At 42.4% G+C, this 26,006-nt stretch overlaps 1 protein-coding gene across 11 annotated transcripts in view; it reads right to left on the minus strand.

The window, feature by feature from the left end:
• The window catches only part of nebl (nebulette), a 403,223-nt gene that overhangs the window by 53,603 nt on the left and 323,614 nt on the right, over window positions 1-26,006 (minus strand). For 8 of the 11 annotated variants that reach the window (XM_070881387.1, XM_070881388.1, XM_070881390.1 and 5 more), the window contains 11 exons: window positions 22,715-22,819; window positions 20,059-20,163; window positions 19,859-19,966; window positions 18,649-18,759; window positions 13,020-13,130; window positions 12,735-12,845; window positions 12,483-12,593; window positions 11,335-11,439; window positions 9,175-9,279; window positions 4,024-4,128; window positions 1,155-1,247 (listed from right to left, as the gene is read on the minus strand). The exons of 2 other annotated variants lie outside the window; for them this stretch is intronic. In XM_070881387.1, the coding sequence (XP_070737488.1) occupies window positions 1,155-1,247; window positions 4,024-4,128; window positions 9,175-9,279; window positions 11,335-11,439; window positions 12,483-12,593; window positions 12,735-12,845; window positions 13,020-13,130; window positions 18,649-18,759; window positions 19,859-19,966; window positions 20,059-20,163; window positions 22,715-22,819 (1,170 nt within the window). The remainder of the gene's footprint in view (window positions 1-1,154; window positions 1,248-4,023; window positions 4,129-9,174; window positions 9,280-11,334; window positions 11,440-12,482; window positions 12,594-12,734; window positions 12,846-13,019; window positions 13,131-18,648; window positions 18,760-19,858; window positions 19,967-20,058; window positions 20,164-22,714; window positions 22,820-26,006) is intronic. One more of the 11 variants, XM_070881394.1, reaches the window with a different exon arrangement.

Genomic DNA, 26,006 nt, shown 5'->3' on the forward strand with positions numbered 1-26,006 from the left:
AAATATTTGTTCAAAGTCTCTGCCATTTCCTTGTTTCCCATTATTAAATTCCACAGTCTCATCCTCTAAGGGACCAACATTTACTTAACCTACTCTCTTTCTTTTTATATACTTGTAGAAGTTCTTACTGTCTGTTTTTAGATTTCTTGCTGGTTTACACAATCTATCTTCTTTCTCTTTATTATTTTTTTAGTCATCCTTTGCTGGATTCTTTAAAAATTCCAAATCCTCTGGCCTTCCACTAATCTTCACAACATTATTTGACTTTGTTTTCAATTTGATACCATCCTTTACTTCCTTAGTCAGCCACAAATGGTTCATCCTTCTCTTAGAGTCTTTTTCTCACTGGAATATATCTTTGCTGAGAGTTATGAAATATCTCCTTAAATGTCTGCCACTGCTTATTTACCGTCTTACCCTTTAATCTATTTTCCCCAGTCTACTTTAGCCAACTCTGCCTTCATAACTTTGAAATTGCCTTTATTTAAGTTCAGTATACTAGTCTGAGACCTAATTTTCTCATCCTCAAATTGAATTTGAAATTCTACCATGCTATCATCACTCTTCCCAAGAGGATCCTTTACTATGAGATCATTAATTAATCCAGTGTCATTACACATTGTGCGTGTGAGTGTGACCAGTTTAAATTGTTCTCTTTCTGGGCCAAAGAGGTTGATTAACTTTGCATTAATAATTACCACTTCGTTAAAAAGGTAGTTAGACCGTTAAGTTCCAGTCCCAAAATTCTGCAGTGAGTTAAATGGGCAATTTATGTGCAAATCCAGCAAGTTCTTAAAAATAATGGGGAGACTAATAGCGAGATGTCGTTTGTGTGAAGCAGAGTGAAGTAAATCGACCAGCAAGTTCTAGAGATTTGCAACTCAGTCATGACGTATCTCTTAACCCCCCTGAATTTACTGGCCGATTTGCACATTAATAATGCTGTGTGTCGTTAGCACGCCATTATTTTTCCAGCAAGATCCAGCACATTATTCTTCATACCATTGTCCCATTTACACAAAAAATTATAGTTAATATTTAGCTTGACACAGTACCCTTATGCAGTTCATTTTTCAGTGAGGTAAGGACAAAACACAAAAAGGAGCATAGGTGGGAGGGAAAGGGAAGAGAAGGAAAAAATTAAACCAACTCACCGTACTAATATTCTGCTGATTTTCTTTAACTCGTTTCATATCTGGAGTTTCTTTTACTGCTGTACCAGCACCTACTTCCTCCTTATACTGCACCTTTAATAAAAAATATATATTAATTAAGGGAAAGGATAATTATCACCAGTAAAGCACCGTTTAGGCAATTTGTGTGTATTTTCAGAGGTTTTATGAATGGACATTGATGGTTTGATTAGCTGAGCCGAACTACTGCAGCACATAGACTAACTGGCTCTAAATTATTATCTGAGCAGTGCTCTAAAATGAAATGCTTTCAGTTTACTCAACTTCTTTGATTTTACCTGTTATGGTAGGGAAGCTATATAAGACAATATCTCATAGCATGCAGCATGTTCTGAGGCAGTGGCATATCAAGGGATTGAAATGATATCATAACGCATGATAGCAAAACTTCTGTAGGTTTATTGGCATCAGCTAAACTCAAAGATGACTAACTACCTTGGACACACTGCAGGCTTTGCGGTTGTGAATAAATGCATAGCAACACATTGGCTAAGGTCCATTTACTGTTTTCAGTTTTCTTTTGCTCAGTGGGTCATCACAGTCAGCAAGCTTCAGCACTTGAATCGTGACTTCAGAAGCAATGTGTCATGATTAACAAGCATTTATATCAGCTTTTATTTATTGACAGATACAGGGAAATATTGCAGCTTCTATATAAAATCCCGAGTAGCCAGCAAATAAAGGAGGCATAATTCTGATCTTCATCAACAAACAGGGTCTGCCAGATGCCCTGAAGTGTTCATGACATCCAGGAAAATTTGGGATTGACCAAGACCAAGAACAACTGAAATTGACCAGAATAAAGGACAAAGTACAAGACTGCCAGCTATTACCATTTGCATTTATTTTTACATAATAATCCTTTCAACCACATATAGGGCCCAAGTTTCCACACAATAAAAAACGGGCACCCCTCCGAGCTGGGTGCCCGTTTTTCGCGCCTAAAAAAAAAACTCGCGATTCTGGAGCGTTCTGCAGCTCCTTGTCTGCCTGGCGCGGCGCCCAGGGGGGCGGAGCCTACACTCGCGCCGATTTTGTAAGTGGGAGGGGGCGGGTACTATTTAAATTAGTTTTTTTCCTGCCGGCAACGCTGCGCATGCGCGTTGGAGCGTTCGTGCATGCTCAGTGTGAAGGAAACATTGGCACTCGGCCATTTTTGTAGTTCTTTGTAGCTGTTTAATTTTTGAACATTTTTTTAATAAAAGCACATTGCCATCAGCACATCAGCACTTGCAGCCTTCTCACTGTCTCCTTCCCCCACCCCCGCGGGAAGAACGGGCGCCTCCTCCCCCCTCCCCGCGGGAAAGAACGGGCGCATCCTCTCCCCCCACCCCCCGCGGGAAAGAACGGGCGCCTCCTCTCCTCCCCGCGGGAAAGAACGGGCGCCTCCTCTCCTCCCCGCAGGAAAGAACGGGCGCCTCCTCTCCTCCTCCCATGGGAAAGAACGGGCGCCTCCTCCCCCCCCCCCCCCCGCGGGAAAGAACGGGCGCCTCCTCCTCTCCACACCCCCCCCCGCGGAAAGAATGGGCGCCTCCTCCCCCCCCCCTCCCCGCTGGAAAGAACGGGCGCCTCCTCTCTCTTCTCCGCCCCCCCCCCCGCGGGAAGAACGGGCGCCTCCTCCCCTCCCCCCCCCCGCAGGAAAGAACGGCACCTCCTCCTGCGCCCCCCCGGGGGAAAGAACGGGCGCATTCTCTCTCTCCCCCCCCCCTCCGCGGGAAAGAACGGCCGCCTCCTCTCCTCCCCGCAGGAAAGAACGGGCGCCTTCTCCTCCCCACCACCCCCGCGGAAAGAATGGGCACCTCCTCCCCCCCCCCCGTGGGAAAGAACGGGCGCCTCCTCTCTCTTCTCCGCCCCCCCCGCGTGAAGAACGGGCGCCTCCTCCCCCCACCCCCCGCAGGAAAGAACGGGCGCCTCCTCTCCTCTCCTCTCTTCCTTCCCCCCCCCGCCCCGTGGGAAAGAACGGGCGCCTCCTCTCCTCTCCTCCTTCCCCCCCCCCGCCCCGTGGGAAAGAACGGGCGCCGCCTCCTCCCCACCCCCCCGCGGAAAGAATGGGCGCCTCAGGCTGACTGCAGAATTCTCCGTGCCTGAAGCACTTTCACACAGGTAGGAAGATGGTTTATTTAATCTTTTCTTTGCTTATAAATGTTTATTCAGGTTGGATTTATTTGTATAATATTTGTAGAAGTATAAATAAGGATTTATTGTAGAATTTAATGACTTCCCTTCCTCCCCCCCTCCACCTCGTTCTGGACGCCTAATTTGTAACCTGCGCCTGATTTTTTTAATGTGTAGACAAAGTTTTTTCAGTTCTACAAAAATCTTCACTTGCTCCATTCTAAGTTAGTTTGGAGTACGTTTTCACTGTGGAAACTTTCAAATCAGGCGTCAGTGGCCGGACACGCCCCCTTTTGAAGAAAAAATTCTGTTCCAAAGTAAAACTGTTCTACCTGACTAGAACTGCAGAAAATAAAAATGTGGAGAATTGCGATTTCTAAGGTAGTCCATTCTCCACCAGTTGCTCCTAAAAATCAGGCGCAAATCATGTGGAAACTTGGGCCCATAGTGGTGGAAATTGGTTATGGTCTGTTTTCAGGCCCATAACCAACTGTGACAACACGTGGCCCAATCGGGAGGCCCACTGCCGTGCCAAAATTGGGCCTCAAGACACATTTCAAAAATCTAGGTGAGCTGCCAGCACTGGTTGCACCTTCAAAAGACAGTTCGCCCACGAAATGAATAAGGGCGTATGCTTTGCCGGCAGCAGCCTGAAGGTAAGTCCCAAGGTGAAGAGGGGGGTGATCGCGAGTGCTGTTGAGTAAAAACAACTTACATTGCTAAACCTCCTGCAGTTTTCTTTGGCAAGACGAATTTCCGGTGTTTCATTTACAGTTATAACCTTGCCTTTAAGCAACTGTAAATCTGCTGTGTACTCCAGCTATAACACAATAATTAAATGGGTTAAACTGGTAGAGAAATACCAATGAAAAAAATAATTGCGGTAATTTTTGCACTATATGGCATTTAGTCACTTACAACTGCCACCAAGTTAATACAACCCAATATCACAACTACAATAAGTAACGAGGTAGGTAATTAAATAATTGAATCCCATAAATCACAATGCAGAAAGGCAACTATAGCCAAGAAATTTCTATTTGTGTGTTATATAAGAGTAACTGTGTGTTATTAAACATTTTGAGAGTGAGACAGCCTGCTTGTTTACTGAGCTGTGCGCTTTTTGTCTCACGGGTGTTTTATAGAACATGGCAGCCTAGTGGTTATTGTATTGGACCAGCACTCGAGGTCGAGTTCAAATCTCACCATGGCAATTTAGAAAATCAAATTTATCTCGCCACCAAACCCTCCCAACTTCGCACCAAATCCACCTTCTTTATTGCTTTAATTAGATAAAATAGCCATGAAAAGTGCTGGATTACTGTAAACACTCAACTAGTTCACTAATTCCTTCAGGGAGGGCGACAGATTCTCTGGCCTACATGTGACTTCAGTCCCACAGGACATGGTTGACTTTTGGGGCTAGACTTTCAGCATTATTGTCGGCGATTTTCTCGGCGGTACAGCTGTTTTTCTGCCCGGCGAAAGTTTCCACTGAAGTTTTTCAATGTTATCGCCCACATCTGAAGACGGCCGCTGGGACCAAACTGCCCACGTGCAATGCTGAGAACAACCGCCAGGACATAAGTTTGGCCTCAACCGCCGACGTCCAGATCGCTGAGAGAACCGCCCTGTAAAAGCTGCTTAAACAAGGCGGTAGGTGAGTACCCTGCAAAGAAAGGTAATGTAAAGGTTCTTTATTTTTTTTTAATTTTAAAACCGCGATTAGGTTTAAAACTATCTTGGAAATGTTTTGTACGTTTTTATTTTTTTTTATTGAATTTTTTTTTTAAGTTTTCCCCCCTCCCTAGGCCCAACCACAGCCTCGGACTAAATTTTAGTACTTACCATCCATTCCGGTAACGACTGCCCATGGTATTAATTTTCCACTTAACCGCCGAGAAAACCGCCGACAATGAGTGTGCAAAGCCCATTTTTTTAGCCAGGCAATTAGGTTTAATTACTTTAAGCATAAAAATGGAAATTCTCACCAGCGTTACTCACCGAACATTAGCAGTTCTTCTCAGCGGGCAATCGGGCATTGAGGGCCTTTAGAGAAAGTCTAGCCCTTAATGTCCTGAGGGCAACAATTTTGGACTTGCCAGCATCACCCACATCCCAGAACAAATATATTCTATTTTTTTTAAATCAGTGAGACAGCACCAGAATCCGGGGAAGGCAGGAATTGCAAAAACACTGATACTCTTTTCTCAGTTTCTGTGCAAAGATCAAAAGTAAGCTCCCAGGAGCTGCAATAACACCAGCAGTGATAACAGGCTGGCTCGTGCAGTGAGGTGGGAAAGTTTGGTGACAAGTTGAAAAGGTTCGGTGGCAAAGTCCATAGAGACAAGCAAATACCTGACATAAGATTCTAAAAGTACAGTAATGGGAAATCACTGGGCTGGGAGTGCGTGGCAATAAGTCAAAAGAGCTAGGAATGGAGCAAGTGTGCAAAAGTATTTTCCTAATCTGTTAAGATTCAATGGCCATTAAAAAGTTTAAGTTTGGAAATATAATGAGGATATCAAAAATCGCTGCAATAAGTACTCTCTGAGATCAAAACCAGAACTGTGTCCCAGCCTAATTTAAACCCTTGCCCTTTGCACAAGGTTTCATCATTGCACATATATCAACAATATCATCATGGAAAAACTGAACTTCCACATACACCGTTCATCTGATGAAACCCTATGTAGGGCCTCCAATGTTTTTTGAATCTTTCCCTTGGGTAACGCCTTCACAATGCCCATCCCCACATACCCCCCCGTGTGCCCGTTTCCCTTTTTGTCCCCACTACTTATCTGAGAGCACCGCAGAACTATAAGCAGTGCAATCACCATGATATCAGGTCCCTTGAGTTGTTAGTGCTCAACAGAGCAAGCACACTTTTTTTACCAATTAGATTACCTCTCCCAATGATTGTTTTCTGGTCATCGGTATTTAAGTTACATTGGGATTTACAACTGGCATTAATACTATCCAAAATGACCTCTTTCCTTAATAAAACTTGCAGCAAGATGTGGCTTTATTTATTTTGATCAAAGATTTGGTTGGTGGCAAGTGTTTTATTGGATGCAAACCAGGATCCTATGATCAGTTCAAATCATATGATTCAAAGTGCTGAGCAGTACATAATTGGAACTAAAATTATTAATTAAAAAAAAATGAAAATACACTTTGAAAGAGATACAACATAATCAGCTCTTGACCTTATCACCTCACTTTTGGATATTTGTAATGTTTCACTTCTATTTTAGCTGCTGCAGGAAAGACAGAGAGATAAGTGAGTCTCTTTGAAGATCAAAAGTATATGTTTAGCAATCCAAGAGTGCAACCAAATCAATCCTCTGCGGCAGTCTTGGTAATCTAATACGTGAATCAGGCAGATCTGTAGTATGCCAGGCTAGTGTTGATGACTGACCAACAGGATTTGTGTGACCTAGAGTGGTGTACCTGTCCCTGATGCCTGGAATTCATCCTATTTCACTTCGATAACCCTGAAATGAGGTGACCCTTCTCCTCAAAAAACCAACCCTTTACCCCACTGTGCTTGCAAGCTACTGCCCATCGCTAACCTCCCTTTCCTCTCCAAAGTCCTTGAACGTGTTGTCGCCTCCCAAATCCGTGATCATCTTTCCCGGAACTCCATGTTTGAATCCCTTCAAATTGGTTTCCACCCCTGACAGTACGAAATGGCTCTCAAATTAACAAATGACATCCTTTGTGACTGTGACGAAGATAAACTATCCCTCCTTGTCCTTTTTGAGCTGTCTGCAGTCTTTGACACGGTTAAACACTCCATCCTCCTCCAAAGCCTCTCCACCACCATCCACCGAGGTGGGACTGCACTCGCTGTGTTCCATTCTTATCTATCGAACCACAGTCGGAAAATCACCTGCAGTGGCTTCCCTTCCCACTCCCGCATCGTTACCTCTGGTGTCCCCCAAGGATCTATCCTTGGCCCCCTCCTATTTCTCATCTACATGTTGCCCCTTGGCGACATCATCTGAAAACACAGCATCAGTTTCCACATGTACGCTGACGACACCCCGCTCTACCTCACCACCACTTCTCTCGACCCCTCTATGGTCTCTAAATTGTCATACTGCTTGTCCGACATCCAGTATGTCTGAGCAGAAATGTTCTCCAATTAAGTACTCGGAAGACCGAACCTATTGTCTTTGGTCCATGCCACAAACTGCGTTCCCTAGCCACTGACTGCAGCCCTCTCCCTAGCATCTGTCGGAGACTGAATCAGACTGTTCTTAACTTAGGTGTCATATTTGACTCTAAAATGAGCTTCCGGCCACATATCCATGGCATAACTAAAACTGCCCATTTCCACCTCCGTAACATTGCCCATCTCCGCCCCTGCCTCATTTCATCTGCTGCTGAAACCCTCATCTATGCCTTTGTTACCTCTAGAATGGACTATACCAATGCACTCCCGACTGGCCTCCCACATTCTACCCTACGTAAACTTGAGGTCATCCAAAACTCGACAGCCCGTGTCCTAACTCACACCAAGTCCCGCTCACCCATCACACCTGTGCTCGCTGACCGACATTGGCTCCTGGTTAAGCAACGCTTCGATTTCAAAATTCTCATCCTTGTTTACAAATCCCTCCATGGCCTCGCCCCTCCTTTTCGCTGTAATCTCCTTCAGCCTCACCACACCTCCGCCCCCAGATGTCTGCACTCCTCAAATTCTGCCCTCTTGATCATCCCTGATTATAATCGCTCAACCATTGGTGGCCGTGCCCTCATCTCTGCCTCTCTTTCCTCATTTAAGGCGCTCCTTAAAATCTACCTCTTTGACCAAGTTTTTGGTCATCTGCTGCAATTTCTTATGTGGCTCAGCATCAAATTTATTTGTTTTGTCTTATAACACTGCTTGAAGCGCCTTGGGATGTTTTACTCCATTAAAGACGCTATATAAATACAAGTTGTTGTTGTTGAAATCAAATGCCCTAATGGGCGAGGAGGTCCTGGCTAGAAAAGCAGGGGGAAGCTTACCATGTTAGACTGCATGGTTTTTGCTAATTAAACTTCAGCAAGGGAATCTTGTCAACCTATGCCTAAGTTCTCTGGGCTTTGGGGGGTAAGGGAGGAAGCTATACCAGACTTTCAGAAGGGAGAAGATCAGAGGAAAAGTGGCACACCTTCACGAATACACAAGACCCCGATTTGCATATTTAAGCAGTCTCCCACTGGAAACAGGCAGAGGCACTGCTCACTCATATTCAGGTCCAACTGAATAGTGCAGTAGGCAGACATTTGGGCTCAATATATCACCACAATGAAATTAGGATTGCTGGAAATATGAAACATAATCTGAAAGGCTTTTTATGCACGTATTTGCAGCAAACAGGCAGTACAGGCAGTCAGGGAAATAGTGAGATCGCTAAAGGATTACAAAAGGGGACATTATATCAGTTGATCAAATTATGACACATAATTGAGTGCATCTGTGGCAATGGAGGAAATCTTAGACACCCTTCCTACTGTTGGGTTAGAATTTCTAGGACTACAATGATGAGACTCTAAGAAAAGTAGATGTAACCAAAAAATGTGCGGTGGACAGACTGAAGGCTTTGAAATAAGCCAAATCATTAAGCCGAGATGAATTGCACTCTACTATACTTAAGAAAGTAGCTTGTGAAAATGTACATGTTGTAGTGGGTATGTTTAAGAAATCCTTTGAAACAGGGACTGTTCCTGTGGACTGGATAAAAAGGAATGTGATGCCGATCTATTAAAGAGCCAGATAGATAACGGAAGGAAATACATCGTGCTTACATATTGCAATCAAAATGTAAAAACTTTGAGCTACGTTAATAAAAGCAAAACTAATACTTATACTTACTTGGCTAAGATTTTTTTGGTTTTTCTTCACTCTTGCTATTTCTGGAGAATCTGCTATAGTGGTACATGTACTTAGCATCTTTTCTGCTTCATCTTTGTATTTTTTCTGTGGGATAACCAAAAGATGATAATAGGTTATCTCCTAGCTCTCCGTCTGATGAAAGGTATGCACCTGAACCATCTTAACTTGTGTTTTATCTTTACAAATACTGACTCAACTGCTGTGTATTTCCAGCATTTTCAGTTTTTAATTCAGATTTCTCGTATTTGCAGTTTTCCTTTATTATTTCACAAATAAGCTTCTTATTAACATAGAAAATAGGTACAGGAGTAGGCCATTCGGCCCTTTGAGCCTGCACCACCAACATGATCATGGCTGATCATGCACTTCAGTACCCCATTCCTGCTTTCTCTCCATACCCCTTGATCCCTTTAGCCATAAGGGCCACATCAAACTCCCTCTTGAATATATCTAACGAACTGGCCTCAACAACTTTCTGTGGTAGAGAATTTCATCCACGCTAACGTCCTTCCTTACTATTGCGTTAATCTCCTTTTTAACCAGCAACGCTACCCCACCTCCTTTTCCTTTCAGTCTATCTTTCCTGAATATTGAATACCCTTGGATGTTGAGTTCCCAGCCTTGGTCACCCTGGAGCCACGTCTCTGTAATCCCAATTACATCATATCCGTTAACAGCTATCTGCGCAGTTAATTCATCCGCCTTATTACGAATGCTCCTCGCAATGAGACACAGAGCCTTCAGGCTTTTTTTTTTTAAACACTCTGTCCTTTTAGAATTATGTTGTAATGAGGCCCTTTTTGATTTTTGCCTCCACTTTTACTTTTCTCCTTCCTACCTTTTGCTTCTGTCCCCATTTTACTTCCCTCTGTCTCCCCGCATAGGTTCCCATCCCCCTGCCCTATTAGCTTAAATCCTCCCCAACAGCACTAGCAAACACTCCCACTAGGACATCGGTTCCGGTCCTGCCCAGGTGCAAAACGTCCGCTTTGTACTGGCCCTACCTCCCCCAGAACCGGTTCCAATGTTCCAGGAATTTGAATCCCTCCTTCTTGCACCATTCCTCAAGCCACATATTCATCTTAAATATCCTGCTATTTCTACTCTGACTAGCATGTGGCACTGGTAGCAATCCTGAGATTACTAACTTTGAGGTCCTACTTTTTAATTTAACTCCTGGCTCCCTAAATTCAGCTTGTAGGACCTCATCCCGCGTTTTACCTATATCGTTGGTATCTATATGCATCACGACAACTGGCTGTTCACCCTCCCCCTCCAGAATGCCCTGCAGTGGCTCCGAGACATCCTTGACCTTTGCACCAGGGAGGCAACATACCATCCTGGAGTCGCGAATGCAGCCGCAGAAACGCCTATCTATTCCCCTTACAATAGAATCGCCGACCACTATAGCTCTCCCACTCTTTTTCCTACCCTCCTGCTCAGCAGAGCCACCCATGGTGCCATGAACTTGGCTGCTGCTGCCTTCCCCTGATTGGCCATCTCCCGCAATAGTACCCAAGGTTTTGGAGGGAGATGACCGCAAGGAACCCCTGCACTACCTTCCTTCCACTGCTCTTCCTGATGGTCACCCATTCCCTATCTGCCTGTGTAACCTTTACCTGCAGTGTGACCAACTCACTAAATGTACTATTCACGACATCCTCAGCATCGCGTATGCTCCAGAATGAATCCATGCGCAGCTCCAGTGCCGCAATGAGGTCAGTCAGGAGCTGCAGCTGGACACACTTCCTGCACAGTCAGGGATACTGGGAGCATCCCTGTCTTCTCACATAGCACATGAGGAGCATGATATGGGTCTGGGCTCTCCTGCCATGACTTAACCCTTAATTTGGCAACAATGAAGGTTTCTTACTGCTAAGAAAAAGAAAAAAGGTAAGGAAAAAGAAAACTACTCATCAATCAACCAGCCAATCACTTACCCTCTTGGCTGTGATGTCACACTTCGATTACTTTTTACTTCTTTCTTACTTTTGACCCTGCTGCAGCTTGCCGCTGCTCCTCGCTGCCGCTGGGCCTTTTATAGGCATCACCGCTCCTCCCCGACTGCAGATTTAACCTGTATCTTCCAAACTCTCGGACTTTACTTCTCAATCAGAATTCATATTGGCTATTACCTACCTGACTGTAAATGTCTTTTATGTGTGCAGCATGCATCAACTCTGGTGTGTCTGTAATAGTTCCATATTTATTTTGTCCCAAGTCAGACGTCTGTTTATACATTGCCTATGATAAAGAAGCAATTATAGCTTAGTAAATTGTTACTCAGAACCCACTATGGCTATCTCCCTTGGTTCACGAAGACAGGACTTGCATTTACATTGTGATGTCCTGAAGATGTGTCAGGCACAAAGTACTTCATAGCCAATTCGTTACTTTATAGTCATTGTAGTTAGGTAGATAAACACAGCTGCAATTTGGTCCACAAGCAGCAAATGAGTTAGGTGACCAGAAAATCTATTTTTGGTAATATTAGTTGAAAGATAAATGTTGGCCAGGACGCCGGGAGTACTCTCCTGCTCTTCAAATGCTTTAGGATCCCCAGTTTAGATGAAAGGTCATCCCGACCTGAAACGTTAAATGTGTTTCTCTCTTCACAGATGCTGCCTGACCTGCTGAGTATTTCCAGCATCCAGTATTTTGCATTTGAATTCTGCAAGATCGGTTATATCCACCTGACCAGGCAAGCAGGACCTCAGTTTAACATTTCATCCGAAAGATGGCACCTCTGACAATGGAGAACTCCCTCAGTACTGCCACCAAAGCACCAGATTAGATTATGTACTCAAGTCTCTGGAGTGAGGCAAGAACCCACAACCTACTGACTCAGAGGAGAGGGTTACACTAATGATCCTAGGCTTGCATTGATCAGACTAGTTTGTTCTATGGATTGAAGTATGTACTATTCATTCTGTGCACACACTTCTAAAACACATCATGTGTTATAATTACTATTATTAATATTTCATAGCTGTAAGATTACTAACCCTTTCATCAGTACCAACCTATGTTTAGGTTTGAACATGTGCTTCGAATATCAACCAACACGTCTGGTCATTTTTGGTTTGAACAACAAAATGTCACAGCAGCATATTATGTGAACAAAATTAAAGTAAAGGAAAATTCTGGAAAAGTATTTTACAATTATATCAATAATTATAGGAGAAAAACAATATACCAAGGATCAGGGGAAGTGTTATAATGAAAGCATTTGAATTGGCAAAAAAAACCCGGCCTAACCTTGTAAATCGTCTGTAATCTGTATTTACCTGACTGACAATTTCTGATGCTTTCTTGGCACGTTTAATATCAAGAATATCTGAACTTAGTTGCAGCCCTCTGCCTTTGATTTTGACTTCAAGATCCTTTCTGTATTCTTTCTGTATCAATGAAAATTAATATCTGGGATTTATAAACATTCTTTATATATAATACAATCTTTAACTACAATGAGGAGAAATTTTGCAAACAATATTTGGAATTTAATAATGACTGAATCATAAGATCACAAGTAAATTTACCTCATTTAATATCTGGGATGCATTTTTTATTCTAATCATATCTGGTGTATCCTCCAGCAGAGCGAGTCCTTTTCCCTTCACACCTTCTTCCCAGTCCTTTCTATATTCTTTCTGAAGAAAATGTTGGCAGTTTGTTTAAATCATCTTTTTAAAAAGAAATCAGTGCATGAAGGTAGCTATTATTTAAACTATATACTCAATTCTGCTGCAGAGAAAGAAGAGATTCAATCAAAGATATTTTGAATTCAGTCACAACCGAATCATTTCAAAATTAGGTACATTTACCTCATTTAATATCTGGGTTGCATGTTTGACTCGAATCAGGTCAGGTGTGTCTTCTACCAAAGTCAGTCCTTTTCCTTTAATGTTTTCTTCCCAATCTTTTCTATATTCTTTCTGAAAAGGTAATTGTATGAGTTTGTCATCTTTTACAAATATTTTTAGGATGTTGCATTTGAATTTAATTACTTGATTTCTCTCAAGAATAAGTTCCGAAGCCCTTTTAACCAAATCCATTGACTGATCTAAAATGTTGTAAATCAAATCATATTAACATTTACATTCTGTTAGAACTCATTTACTCTTCTGTCCCTGCCAGAAGTCCCAAGTCAGCTGCAATAAGATAAAATAAATGAGGCAATGCTAGTATTATCTGTGGCAGTACAAACAAAAGGTATCGGCCCAGCAAAGTATAATTTCCAACAGCAAGATAGGTATTTATTTTCAGAGATATAAGGAACCGTGCTATTGACTATGGCAGGCAGAGTGCCTAACTTGGGTTCACGATAATAGGTCTACAGGTTGCCTTCCCCAACTACTGAGAAAGGTAGCAACCCAGGAAGAAGTAATTTATAGCGATTTTCAAACAGAAATGTGAATATGCCTAAATCTCGATCTGATGCAAAGCAATATAAATAAAACAATTATATAATACAGGAGGTTGTATCTAGCATCTTTCTGAACTAGTTCTGCAATACAAAAAGTGTAGCATCATGCTGCATATCCTGTAAAATAGCATTATGTAGATAAAATTCTAGAGCCATTCCCACATGAGTTTTTAAAGTAAGATGAAACTTGATTTTCATCTTTCACAATTAACACATACTATTAACACATTTGCAAGCTTTTATTATAATACTGTAATGACTGAGAAATAAGGCAGACTGGAAGATAAACATTTTAAACCTCCACAGACCATTAGGAATGCACGATAGTTGGGGGGAAAAATGCTCCAGAAAAAGAACAGCCTATTTTTAATCAAGAATTTAATGTAATAGGCATTAGTGGAGACAAATGATTAAATTACTAAAACTTTAAGTGGAAATTGCTATTCTCTGAGTTGTTCTAAGTGGGGCAGCTCACATCTGGATAACATTATATAGTAATAACAAAGACTTACTTCAAAACAATTAAAAACAAAGAATAAAATACTAGTTTATAAAGTTGCCTTATCAGGTTGTCTGTGCTTAGAAATGTCATGAGATAAAAACTGTCAAAATGTTCTTATCTTTAACATTCCATTTATTAACCCTCGCTCTAAGTGGAACAGCTTAGACATGCATAGAACAGGGGCTAGACTTTCCACTTCACATCGTCCATCTATGGCCCAAAATGGATCTCTATCGCACATTTTGAGCAAAAAGTGGAAACTAGGCCCAAAATATCGCCGGAAAAACAGGTGACTAAGTTTCCACTTTGATCGCTAAGATGATCGCCCACAAAAGGGCCATCCCAAGTTTCAGCACTGAGCATGCACTTCGCTGGGCCGATGCAAGGCCCAAAAGAGTGCTCAAAAATAGTTGCTTTTTCAGGACCTGAGAGAGGGAAATGGGCACTACGGACGCCATGTTTAGCCTCTGAGGAAGGATGGAGAATTGTTCTGAGTTATTTAGAGAGTAAAATTGAACCAAATTGTACTCAGAAATTTGGGACAGGGAATATAAATAGGTATTATCACCTTATTTATGCTAAATAGATCTCATAAGTTGGAATTATTTATTAAATAGCTTTTACGTAGTGAAGTTATTTACTGATATTCCGTGGTGAAACAGAATAAACAAACAAATCTGCATGAAGAACTGTACGTTGTAAAACTTATGTAAGTAAGAGAGAAGGTACAAAAGTTGTCGAAATTGTTTTTTTTATTAACATAAATTTTTTTTAAGAACTAATGAACAACACCCTCCCTTCAACCCCCCACCTCCCGCACCAACCCACCCTTCCCTCAAAATCCCCAAAACATTAGAAAAAGAAGAAATTGAACATTTTAAAGAACAAGTGGCCATTTAAGTAATGATAACAAGTGACCATTTCAGTGATAACAAGTGAGACCATTTCAGTCATGCTAACAAGTGACCATTTCAGTCATGATAACAAGTGACCATTTCAGAAAGAATGGAAAGTGAACAGTTAAGTAATGATAACAAGTGAACATTTAACTATTGAATACAATTGGCCAATTAAGTAACAATAACAATAACAATAACAAGAGTATAATAAATTGATAACAGCAAGTGAACATTTTAAAACAAGTGAACTAAAGAGAAGGACTCCCCCCCTCCCTACCTGCGGCCACGTTTCCCTCCAGATCCTGTCCCACCCCGTGTTCGCACCCCACCCGCCCGTCTTAGTCTACGCAAGACACCAAGACGCAGTGCAGAGTGGGATGTCAAGACTTCCTGCCGTGGTGGAGGTGACGGAGAGGAAGCGGAAGCCTGAGGCTCTACTTCCGAGTCTGGAGGAACTGTGTCCTCCGTACTCACTTGCGTGCTCGGAGTTTCGCTGCGAGCAGACATGACACCTTGGGGTGCAGCGCCGTGGCTGTCTGCTGCCGAATAGTCTCCAAGGTCTCCCTTGCAGTCAGTGACTGCTCAGAAGACCAGTTGGAGAAGTTCTGGCAGAACTCGCTCCAGGATGCTGGAAACTGGCTCCAGTTCGCAGAGAACTGGCTCCAATTCGCAGAGAATCCCTCGAACCCCTGGATAAGGTTGCGACCAATCGCGACCGTCTCCCTGCACAGGGAAATCAAGCTCTCTGTCTGGCCCTCCAAGGCAGGCGATTGCTCGCCACGCTGACCGGACCTCCGTGGGGTCGGCGTTTGCAATATGACGCGCCTTGGCGTCGCCACCTGCACACCGCTTGGTCCTGGTGCTTCTTCCATCTCAACTGAGATGGCCGCAGGTTGTTCCCCCCACCCCCCCTTCTTCTTCCGCCTCCGTCTCCTCCTCCTCCTCCTGAAGCACAGCAGCAGGAGTCTGCAGTGGCTCCTCTTCTTCAGCCTCCTGCGATGTTGGAGACGGTTCAGTGGTAGTGGACGCCACTGACTCAACGACCACTTGACCTTTAATTTGATAAACAACGATTAACTATTCAAATCATTGCATTACAATTTTTCTCGTACTCAAAACATTGCAATGCTTTCCATTACCCCTATGCACAGGTGATCACAAGGTTTAACATGACCTAACATGACCTCATTCAAACATCTATAGTACATCACCATTATATATCAGATTATATTATAATTGCATAACATTACATTGTAATTGCATAACATCAAATTACATTTTAATTGCATAACATTACATGCGTAACTAGGATATGTTCAGTATTTACTAATGATTCACACATTGAACAATGCACATTTCTCATTACTCACATGTCTCAAGGGTGGGTTTGGCCACACCACAGGATGTGACCGAATGGCTTTCTGGCCCCACCAAGGCCACTGCAGCTGCTCATAAGCACTTAAACTGTGCATCATGGCAGAGCATCCGCCCGTCCTGCATTGCTCCTGATTATTGATCGAGATCTTCTTTAAATTATACGATAACATTGCACAGCATAAGCAAATAGATCAGGCAACTTAAGACATTGAAGACATTTAAGACTGACAGATTTAAATGTTCTATTACAAATTAGCATTACATTGCATTTTTCACACTACAACATTTAACTTTATGCTGAGTTGAATACATTTATTCATAATTTAATTATGTTTAAATGTAACCAAATAACATTGCAGATTCTAGTTACTATTTAGATCATTAAATAATACATAAATAGAAATTTCAACTTACTCTCGCAGCTGCCAGTAGGCTGTTCCAACGTTTGCAGCACTGGTCCGGTGTCCGGGCTTCATTAGATGCCGATCTGCCTAAATCCTCCGATATGCATGGGGTGGAGATTTCCCATGCCCACCCCATGTCAGATCCTCCCATCTGGTGCTGACAACATTCACCAGGGCCTCATTGGCCTCCTCGCTGAAAGGCTTGGCCCTATGTCTTTCAAATGATGTCTCCATTATCGATTAATACGAGATTATTCAGACCACAAAATGCTTTTTCCTCTCTCTCTCTCTCTCTCTCTCTCTCCCCCGGACCCTCTCAGAGCTTCTGAGCATGTGTGATGACCCCTGACCTCCCAAAACACGGGAAGGAGCATCAACCTGAAAAAAAAATCAACCTGCACATGCGCAGTAATGCGTTGCTAGGGAAGCTTTTTTTTTTCCATTCACTTCCATTTTCTTTGGGCGATCGTGAGATCGCCGAGAAATCACATCACCCATTTGACATCGCTGGGGTAAAGCAGAGTGGAAAATCGCAAAAAAAAAGGGCCTTGTACCGGCGATCAGCATGGGCGATACGTCCCGCATCGCTGGAACAAGGCCCATTTTTTTCGGCCTTAGCCAGAAAGTGGAAAGTCTAGCCCATGTTTTTGCAGCATTCAAAACTCAAGTTTTCCTTCATTTAATATCAATACAAAATTATTTATATTCCATGAAATATTTATTATAATTTCTAAACCCATTATAAAAGCAGAATATATGTCAACATGGGATGTTTCTTAATTTTTTTTTAGATGTACCTTTTTTCTTTAGATTTTCATTTTATTATTTCAGTCCTTAAAGAGTTAACAAGTATGAGGAGCCAGCTTCCGATTCTGGACTCAAGTATCATTTCAGCTTGGCTATGCTCTGCCAGTTCTTTCCAGGCCACTTAATGGAATGCCTCACATTGTGCAGGAGGGGGTGGGGAAGAGTGGGGGGGAATAAAGCAGCAAGGACACAGCATCATGCATAGTACAGCTCCTGCCAGCTGATGAGGAAAAGCATTGGGTCAGGGACAAAAAATTATTTGGAACAAATCACCAAGTCAGCACCGTATATTAAAGACAGTGAAAAGAAAATCACAACCAAACAATAAGCAAAGTGTTTAAATAAATGTACATCATATATATCTGACAAAACAGTGCAAAATATCTAGGATGCAACTGTTTGACATTTTATAAGTTTACAGGCTGGATTTTCGACTTGTGTGTTTTCAGGGCGATAATGGCAGCAGGGCGGGAAAGTGAGCGACCGGGAATAGTTTGCACTTTATTATTTAAGTTTCAGCATCTGGGCCCTGCGTCAGGGGGCGCTGCACTAAGGGAGGCGTTGTACACCTAAAAAAAAAACCTAAACAAAAACATTCCTAAAACATTGCCCACACCACCGCAACAGAAATCACACAAAAATTAAAACAAAAAACACTCACGCTTACTTTTGGAGTATTTTACCTTCCTCTCCACCGCCAGCAAGGCTGGACTGCTCTGATTTCTCAGGTGGTCATTGCAGGTGCACTTCTGGGCAGAAGCGCAAACTCGCAACCAGGGGCGTTATACACCCGGTGCAGCTCTTCCCGGCGGTGCTGCTTAGTGCCGCCACAAAACCCGACCGGAGGATTGTGACGGGGCACTGGAGACCTCACTGCCGCCTTTCACGCCGCTCCAGGACAAAGCGCAAAGGACCGGAAAATCCAGCCGTGATTTCAAAAATATCTTTACTGTACTTTTCATCTATAGATGCGAAATACACCTTGAATTGTATGTGCTATAGGCACCCCTATATATTGATACCAAGAAAGAGAGTTACCTCATTAAGGAGGTTGGTGACATGTTTGGCATGCAAGTAACCTGGAGTCATATCAAGATCCACTGACACACTCCCTTTGATCCATTCATCAAAATCTTTTCTGTACTTTTTCTGTTGATTGGTACAAGATTAAGTGTCAGAATTTTCACATTCACTACGCACGATTCAAGCGAAAGAAAAAAAACGTCCTTTATTATTGGTCGGATAAATTTTTGGCAATCTATGATCAGGCCCTGAAATTCCGGTTGGAGGCTTCTTTCGGACGAACGTCTCCGACCCGAGAATTTTTACGAAATTACTTGGTGGTCCCGAAGACACCTGCGATTCGATGGGGAGGCCTTCTCTTCCTGCGTTGCAGAGCATGCTCCGGTCTTCGAGGCTTGCACGGAGAAGGTACAGTCATGCGTAACTGCTCAGCCAATCAGGTACAGTATTCTCATTAATAGCAATGAGAACTCTGTATCTATGAGTTCTTATTGCTATAATGAGAAAAAAAAACAAGCACACTAAACACAAGATAAAAAATAAAAAAAACACCTCACACAATTAAAATTAATTGAAATTAAAGTTAATAAATGTCTTAGAAAAAATATATATTTTCCTGATTTTTTAAAAAAGTTTTGTAAATAGGGTTTAAAATAAACTTACCTTAGTGGGCAGAGTTTAACATAAAAATGTATTTTTAAATTTTATTTTCTTATGTTTTTTATGTTTTAAAACTCTTACGCTGGTAAAAGTAGGCTATGCATCTGCTTTTAACAGGCGCAAGAGTTTTAAAGACATTCGCTGGGCAAATACTGCAATGTTGCCCATGCGAATGTCCTGACTGCCGAGATGCGTGAGATATGTCAAGCCAGAACTTGGCAGTTTGGAAAAAGTTGTTTTCGGCATATGCACATCATGCGCCAAAAAACGGCTTTTTCGATGCCTTCCCGGGTCCGTACACATTCCGTACGGATCCGGGGAAGCTGGAATTTCAGGGCCATTGTATATTCGGGATTTGTAATAATAAATTAGATATCTGGGAACAATTAAAGGTCTATTAACATATACTGCTCAGTTAAACTATCCTACTAGTGAGAACAGGTAATTAGTTTCATGGTGAGGCTTCATTTCATTGTAGGTAGGACATGGAAAAAAATAACTCCCATTTAGTACAAACTGTTTTAAAAAGTATAAAACAAGTAAGTTAAAAAATATTTTTCTTTACCTCACTCTGGATGTGTTGTGCCTGTTTTGCTGCTTCATAACTTGGAGTCTCAGTAAATTCCAACATTGATTTTCCTTTAGTTTTTTCATACTCTTCTCTGTATTTAATCTGTAATATGAAAGAAGATTCATAAGAAAGGTCTAAGGGGAAATTAACATTTTTCTGGTTTGTGATTTACTAGAATATACAACTTGTAATACCTGACTCTGGAGTATCGCATTCTCCTTATGATGAAGCTGTTCCGAAGTACCTAGTGCCAAATGGTAATAGCCTTTGCTTTTTTCAAACTCTTTCTTGTACTCGTACTGCAAACAAAATTTGTCACACATAAATATCACATTTTTCTGTGCTTTTCCTACAAATTATGGGGAAGAAATTCGGCTGCTTTGCGCGTTCTGTCAGCACATTTGGTGGGGGGAGACTGCGAACAGGGCGCTCAGGCAGTAGTGCCGCAAGGCGGCAAATCCCGCACCGCACGTCACATTCAGCAGCCCCATGGCGCTGCTGATAACAATTAGCGCCTCAACACCATTCGCCATGCAGATCATGATGTCAGCAAACGCTCGCTCGGCGCCCAATCTGCAAACTTCAGTAGCGCCCCCGCCTTACCGCCTCGCGCTGACAGCAATGGGGAGCGGAGGCGTCAATATGCCAGCTGGCGACTGGCGGGGCACTACTTAAAGGGATGCGCCCCAGTACTTCCGTTGCAAAGGTCATTTATGCGTTAGAGAGAGCACATGATGTATCTGCAGCCAAATAAATGCTGCTTAGTGTTGCGGGCAGTCAAAGGCCATTGCATTTCATCCCACAGCAGATAGCCGTTCTGCACTCCCCGAATCATTGGGGGCTGTTGTGCAGACTCCAGTGACCCTCCCCTTTAATGGCTGGAAGGCACCTTCGCCAAAGCTCCCTCCCGATTACACACCTCATTTTTGTTACCACTTGGAGTAACGCACTCACCCACGCTATTTGCGCCATGCACCTTCCCCAGTGGAGAGGATGAGTGATCAGCCCCTAAGTGACCTGTCAATGTAACCCTGAAACTAAGCACCAGGAGGTACGGTAAGAGTTACCTTAAGTGACTCCGCCTCCCTTTTGTTCCCTACTCTTTTTTTTAAACTTTATCTCCACAGGAAACATCTGGCTGCTGCTTGCCCATGATGTCATGGCTGAGACTGGCAGTCCAGCATGTGAAGGACAATGGGCATGAAACCACTTACTGCAGCCTTTAGGCATAACTGATTGGGATTCTTCCATGTAACATATTTTAAATATTTCTTGAAAGGAGGAAAAGTGTTAGCTGAAATATTTTAGTGGTAGATGCCAGCACCAAATGTTAATGACTTTAGTATGCAGCAAAAATTAACACCCCCCTGCATTCCTTCCGTGCAGAGACCCAATTTCACGGGCATTCTGATTGATTAGCGCCTAGAGCTAAACTTCAAAAGTAAGCGTCCCAATCTATGGAATTTCTAGCCCTATAGGTTAATTTTTGCTGCATACTAAAGTCATTAACATTTGGTGCTGGCATCTACCACTAAAATATTTCAGCTAACACTTTTCCTCCTTTCAAGAAATATTTAAAATATGTTACATGGAAGAATCCCAATCAGTTATGCCTAAAGGCTGCAGTAAGTGGTTTCATGCCCATTGTCCTTCACATGCTGGACTGCCAGTCTCAGCCATGACATCATGGGCAAGCAGCAGCCAGATGTTTCCTGTGGAGATAAAGTAAAAAAAGAGTAGCGAACAAAAGGGAGGCTGAGTCACTTAAGGTAACTCTTACCGTACCTTCTGGTGCTTAGTTTCAGGGTTACATTGACAGGTCACTTAGGGGCTGATCACTCATCCTCTCCCCTGGGGAAGGTGCATGGCGTGGGATGGTACAGGAGAAGGGTAATAAAGAAAAATTTGTATTTAGAGATTTTGTCAGCTGCAGGAGAGTGAACTCTCTCCTGTATAAGTAAATTGCTCTGCTTTGCAATTCAAAAAAGGACCTATAAACAAAACAGCTATTAACTACAGTCAAATCCATTTACAGTGGGAGCGATTTTGCACCAACTTGCTATGCACCAAAGCTAGCTCTGATCCTCTAGCCAGTTGTAACTCAAGGTCATGGAAGCATATGTGTCGAGTACTTCGGTATAATTCCTAGTATCAGGTATCAAAAGTGCTTTTGGATAATGGAACTGTGTCTTTAATGTGATATGACATCTTAATCCATTGTTTTATACAGTTTTTTTTACACAATATAGAAAACTCTCAGACACAATTTTGTAATTTGGGGTATTTCATGTAAAATAATTTTGTAATGCATTTGTTCATCTGCACTAAGCTACTACAGATAACTTTAAGAACATTTTGGAAAATACACATTGCAAAAGTTGATATTTAATTCAACTATAGCTTTATTTTCTAACTGCAGAACACCAACATATTGCTGAAACTAGGCAGGCAATTTACTAATTTCATCTTCCCACACTTGAGTTACTAGTATTGAGTTCTACTCTGTACTAATTGTAAATAAATCATTCACTACTTTGAGTAAAACATTACCCTAAAAATCCTTATAAATTGATTGCATTTCGATTATTGCCACTTTTTTCAAAACAGTTAACGTTTAATGCATTTTTGCGCTCATGTGAGAGATGCAAGTTTTGGAGAAAGAACACTTTTGTACCCAGTGTTAGTATCAAGTACCCCCCATTCTTTGCTAAATAAAGTGCATTAATCACATCATACTGATGTTTCTTTCTGCCTTCCTTTAAATTTGTTTATCACACTTTTTGCAACTATCTGAGTACACATCTATACATGACTTCAAAAAAGTATCGGAATTCCAGAAAAAAAACTCACATCACTTTGCAACTTGCTGGTTGCCAGTACATGCTCCAGATACAACAAATTGGGCAAATCCGATGCTGTCTGATTCACTTTTTGAAGATCAGTTTTGTATTTCACCTGAAAGTAGGAGGCAAAGCTTAAATGCAAGAGTTAATTTTGGATCTGGTTTCTTACAACTCTGTGACAAACAACATTTTGAAAGTGCAACAAGTTCAAACCTTAAAAAAAGTAAAAGGCAAAATACTGCAGATGGTGGAAAACTGAAATAAAAATAAAATGCTGGAAACACTCAGCAGGTCAGGCAGCTTCGGTGGAGAAAGGTTACGTAATGTTTCAGTTCGATAGCCTTTCATCAGAACCCATAAGTGCTGGAAAGATAGAGCAGATACACTCGAAAAGAGGTGAGGTTCACCCTTCAGGTAGCGATGCTTCACCAAGTCTGATGAAAGGTTTTTATTAAATTGTCAACCTATCTTTTCCAATTTCTGATGCTAACATACCTGCTTGTACATTTCCAGTACTTGCTGTTTTTTTATTTTAGATTTCCAGTTTTTTTCTTTTTATCTCAACTTTATTTTCAAAACCTATTAAAATGTGCATTTTTGTTAACATTTACTTAACTTGCTAAATTCACAACAAATAAAATAGCTATGGTATTTATAATCCTAACAATGCTGCTAAATGGAAATTCTTGTCAGAGACGATTGAGAGAAGAAAAGACATGTTAATGACAACAGTGAGCCAGGATGTTTTCAGAAATCTGTCAAATGGTAGTAACAAATGAAGATCAAGTCACTTTGGCAATAAATGATTTTCAGAGACCCTGTTAACTGACTTTTGAGAGACATTTGTAAATGCAACAAAGAACCACTGTCATGGGTTTCTGGTGCACCCACCTCATAGAAATGTATCCTTGTGAGACCAGCTGCATCACTGAACTTTAGAGGGAGCCCCTGAGCACTCAAAAAAAATCTGATTTTTATTTACTTGGATCTTTAGTAGGTCAGAAAAGAGTTCCTGACAATAGTGGTTAAAACTGCTAGCAGGAGTTGGAGACTGGACAGTGACCAGCAGCATTGTTTCATTACGATTAAATATTTGGAGCCAGGCAGCATCTATATTTCCAGAAGATTCACAGACATTTTAAAATTCCAGGCTACTGAATTGTCATATATTCAATTGAGTTAATGAGTGGAAAGAAACTATAAAACAATAGAACTTCCATTTTCAGTGCCACCGCCCGAACCTTAGCGGTATTCCGGCGGTTGTGTCTTTAGAACCGATGGAATACCGCTACGGTCCGTTCCCCCGATTTTTGCCAGTCCGATGTCGGCGGTGGCAGTACTGGGTGATAGCGGGTCGGAGCGGGCGGTAGCGTTGCTCCCCTGGTGTAGGCGATCTGCTTGCCTGTATAAAGGCAAGCACGCCCCTAGCAACAAGCCTTTCCTGTTCTCTGCGCATGCGCGGGCATTCTCCCGCGATTTCGGGGGTCAAGGCTCGTTGCTAGTGGAAAGGAGAGAGAGCAGTTGAAAGAAGTCAGAGAAGAAATAAGTATTTGCATTTTCAGTATTTAAAATATACTAATACAGAAATAAATAAATAATAAATTATACATATATATAGATATATGAAGCAATTAATATAAAATATATAATTTATACAATTTATAAATATAAAAATGCAAGATGATATAGAGGTGGAGAGCGAGGTAGCTGGGAGGAGGAGGGCCATGCGGTTCTCAGAGCAGGCGCAGGAATCACTGGTCCATGAGGTGGAGGCGCGTCGGGAGCAATTGATCCGGGGAGGGCGCAGAAAACCGGCCCCAATCGTCTATCAGAGAATCTGGCAAGAGATCGCAGAGGCGGTGTGATCTGCCGCATCCATCATGCGGGGGGCAAACCAGTGCCGCAAACATTGGAATTATATCGTTGGGTCGGCGAGAGTAAGTAATAACTTTTATCATACACTGACTAATTACTCTTAATGTAGTGCCACGTTTTATTATGTTGTAAAGTTAGGTGTTACACATTATTTCTCATCATCGATCTCATTGCTGTACTTTGATGTGTTTATCATGCAACACTTGCATCCTAATGGTACATAAATGGTCCACTCATTGAGGAAAGGACTGGGGATGTCTATCTATCTATGTGTTCCGTAATAGCAGTTGTGAAATTAGTTTGCACATGGCTTTTGTCATCTTTGCAGAAAACATTAGTCAGCAATAGGCTGGAGCTCCATAAGACGGGCAGAGCTCCGTCGAAGACAGTCGAACTGTCTGACCTGGAGGAGCGCGCTGCAACCCTGATGGGAGCACATGATCGTACCACCACGCGTGTTGGTGCTGAACCGATGCTTGTGAAGGGTAAGTCTGCATAATCCCCGGGCTGTGCTGCGGTCATGTAATTCATTGTTATGTCAATATAATGTAGAATGTAATGTAATGTAATGTAATGCTGGGAACACTAAATGTTGTTAGTCCTGACATGAATTTTTGGTTGATCACACTGCCACTTGGAAAGCAACATACTGTTTGGGACTCAAGTTGTTGTTATGTCATGCAGTTTCTGTCTACTTTGCTTATGATAGTTTCATGTAATGATTCTTGGTAATATATGACGCAGCGGTGTTGCTCCTCTACATAAGCCTGTGCAACGTGAAGTGTACTCATGTCACCTCTGACCCCTCCCCTCCCGCTAACCATTATGATGTTTTACAGTTGCACAGGAGGAGCTGCCTGCACCAAACGCCCCTCTCAGAGAGGAATTATTAGAGGAAGAGATGGTGGAAGAGGAAGATACTCCTCAAATTTTTGTGAAGGTGGTGGTGGAGGAGGGAGGGGTGGCAGGACTTGAAGGGTCCTTTCTACCTGTGGCCACCGGTTCCTTGTCAGAATCCAAATTTCTTGGATTCCAGTCCGAGGAAGCGGGACCAAGTGGCTTGCAGCGGCGCACACTGACCCCCATGCTGAATCCGTGGCGGCTGATCCGGCAAGGTGGGAATGCTGTGAGATAGGCAGATGCAAACCTGGACATGATGGGACTGTCTGGGATGAGCATCGACGTGAATCGAGAGCTTCTCCAGGCCATTGATGAGTTGTCCAACAACATCGCTGCTTTAGCAGCACGTCAATCAGAGGACACGGCGGAGCTGATTGTGGTGGTGAGGGAGAATAACCAGCCTGTCAAAGCCAATGCCGTATGGCAATCGACATTCCTGGGATATGGCACTGCACCCCAAGGTGCCATACCACCAATAGCGACAGCACCTGATCGTCAGGAGGAAGTACTTTCTTCCAACTTTG

The sequence above is a fragment of the Pristiophorus japonicus genome, chromosome 5, assembly GCF_044704955.1.
Source record: "Pristiophorus japonicus isolate sPriJap1 chromosome 5, sPriJap1.hap1, whole genome shotgun sequence".
NCBI lineage: Eukaryota > Metazoa > Chordata > Chondrichthyes > Pristiophoridae > Pristiophorus > Pristiophorus japonicus.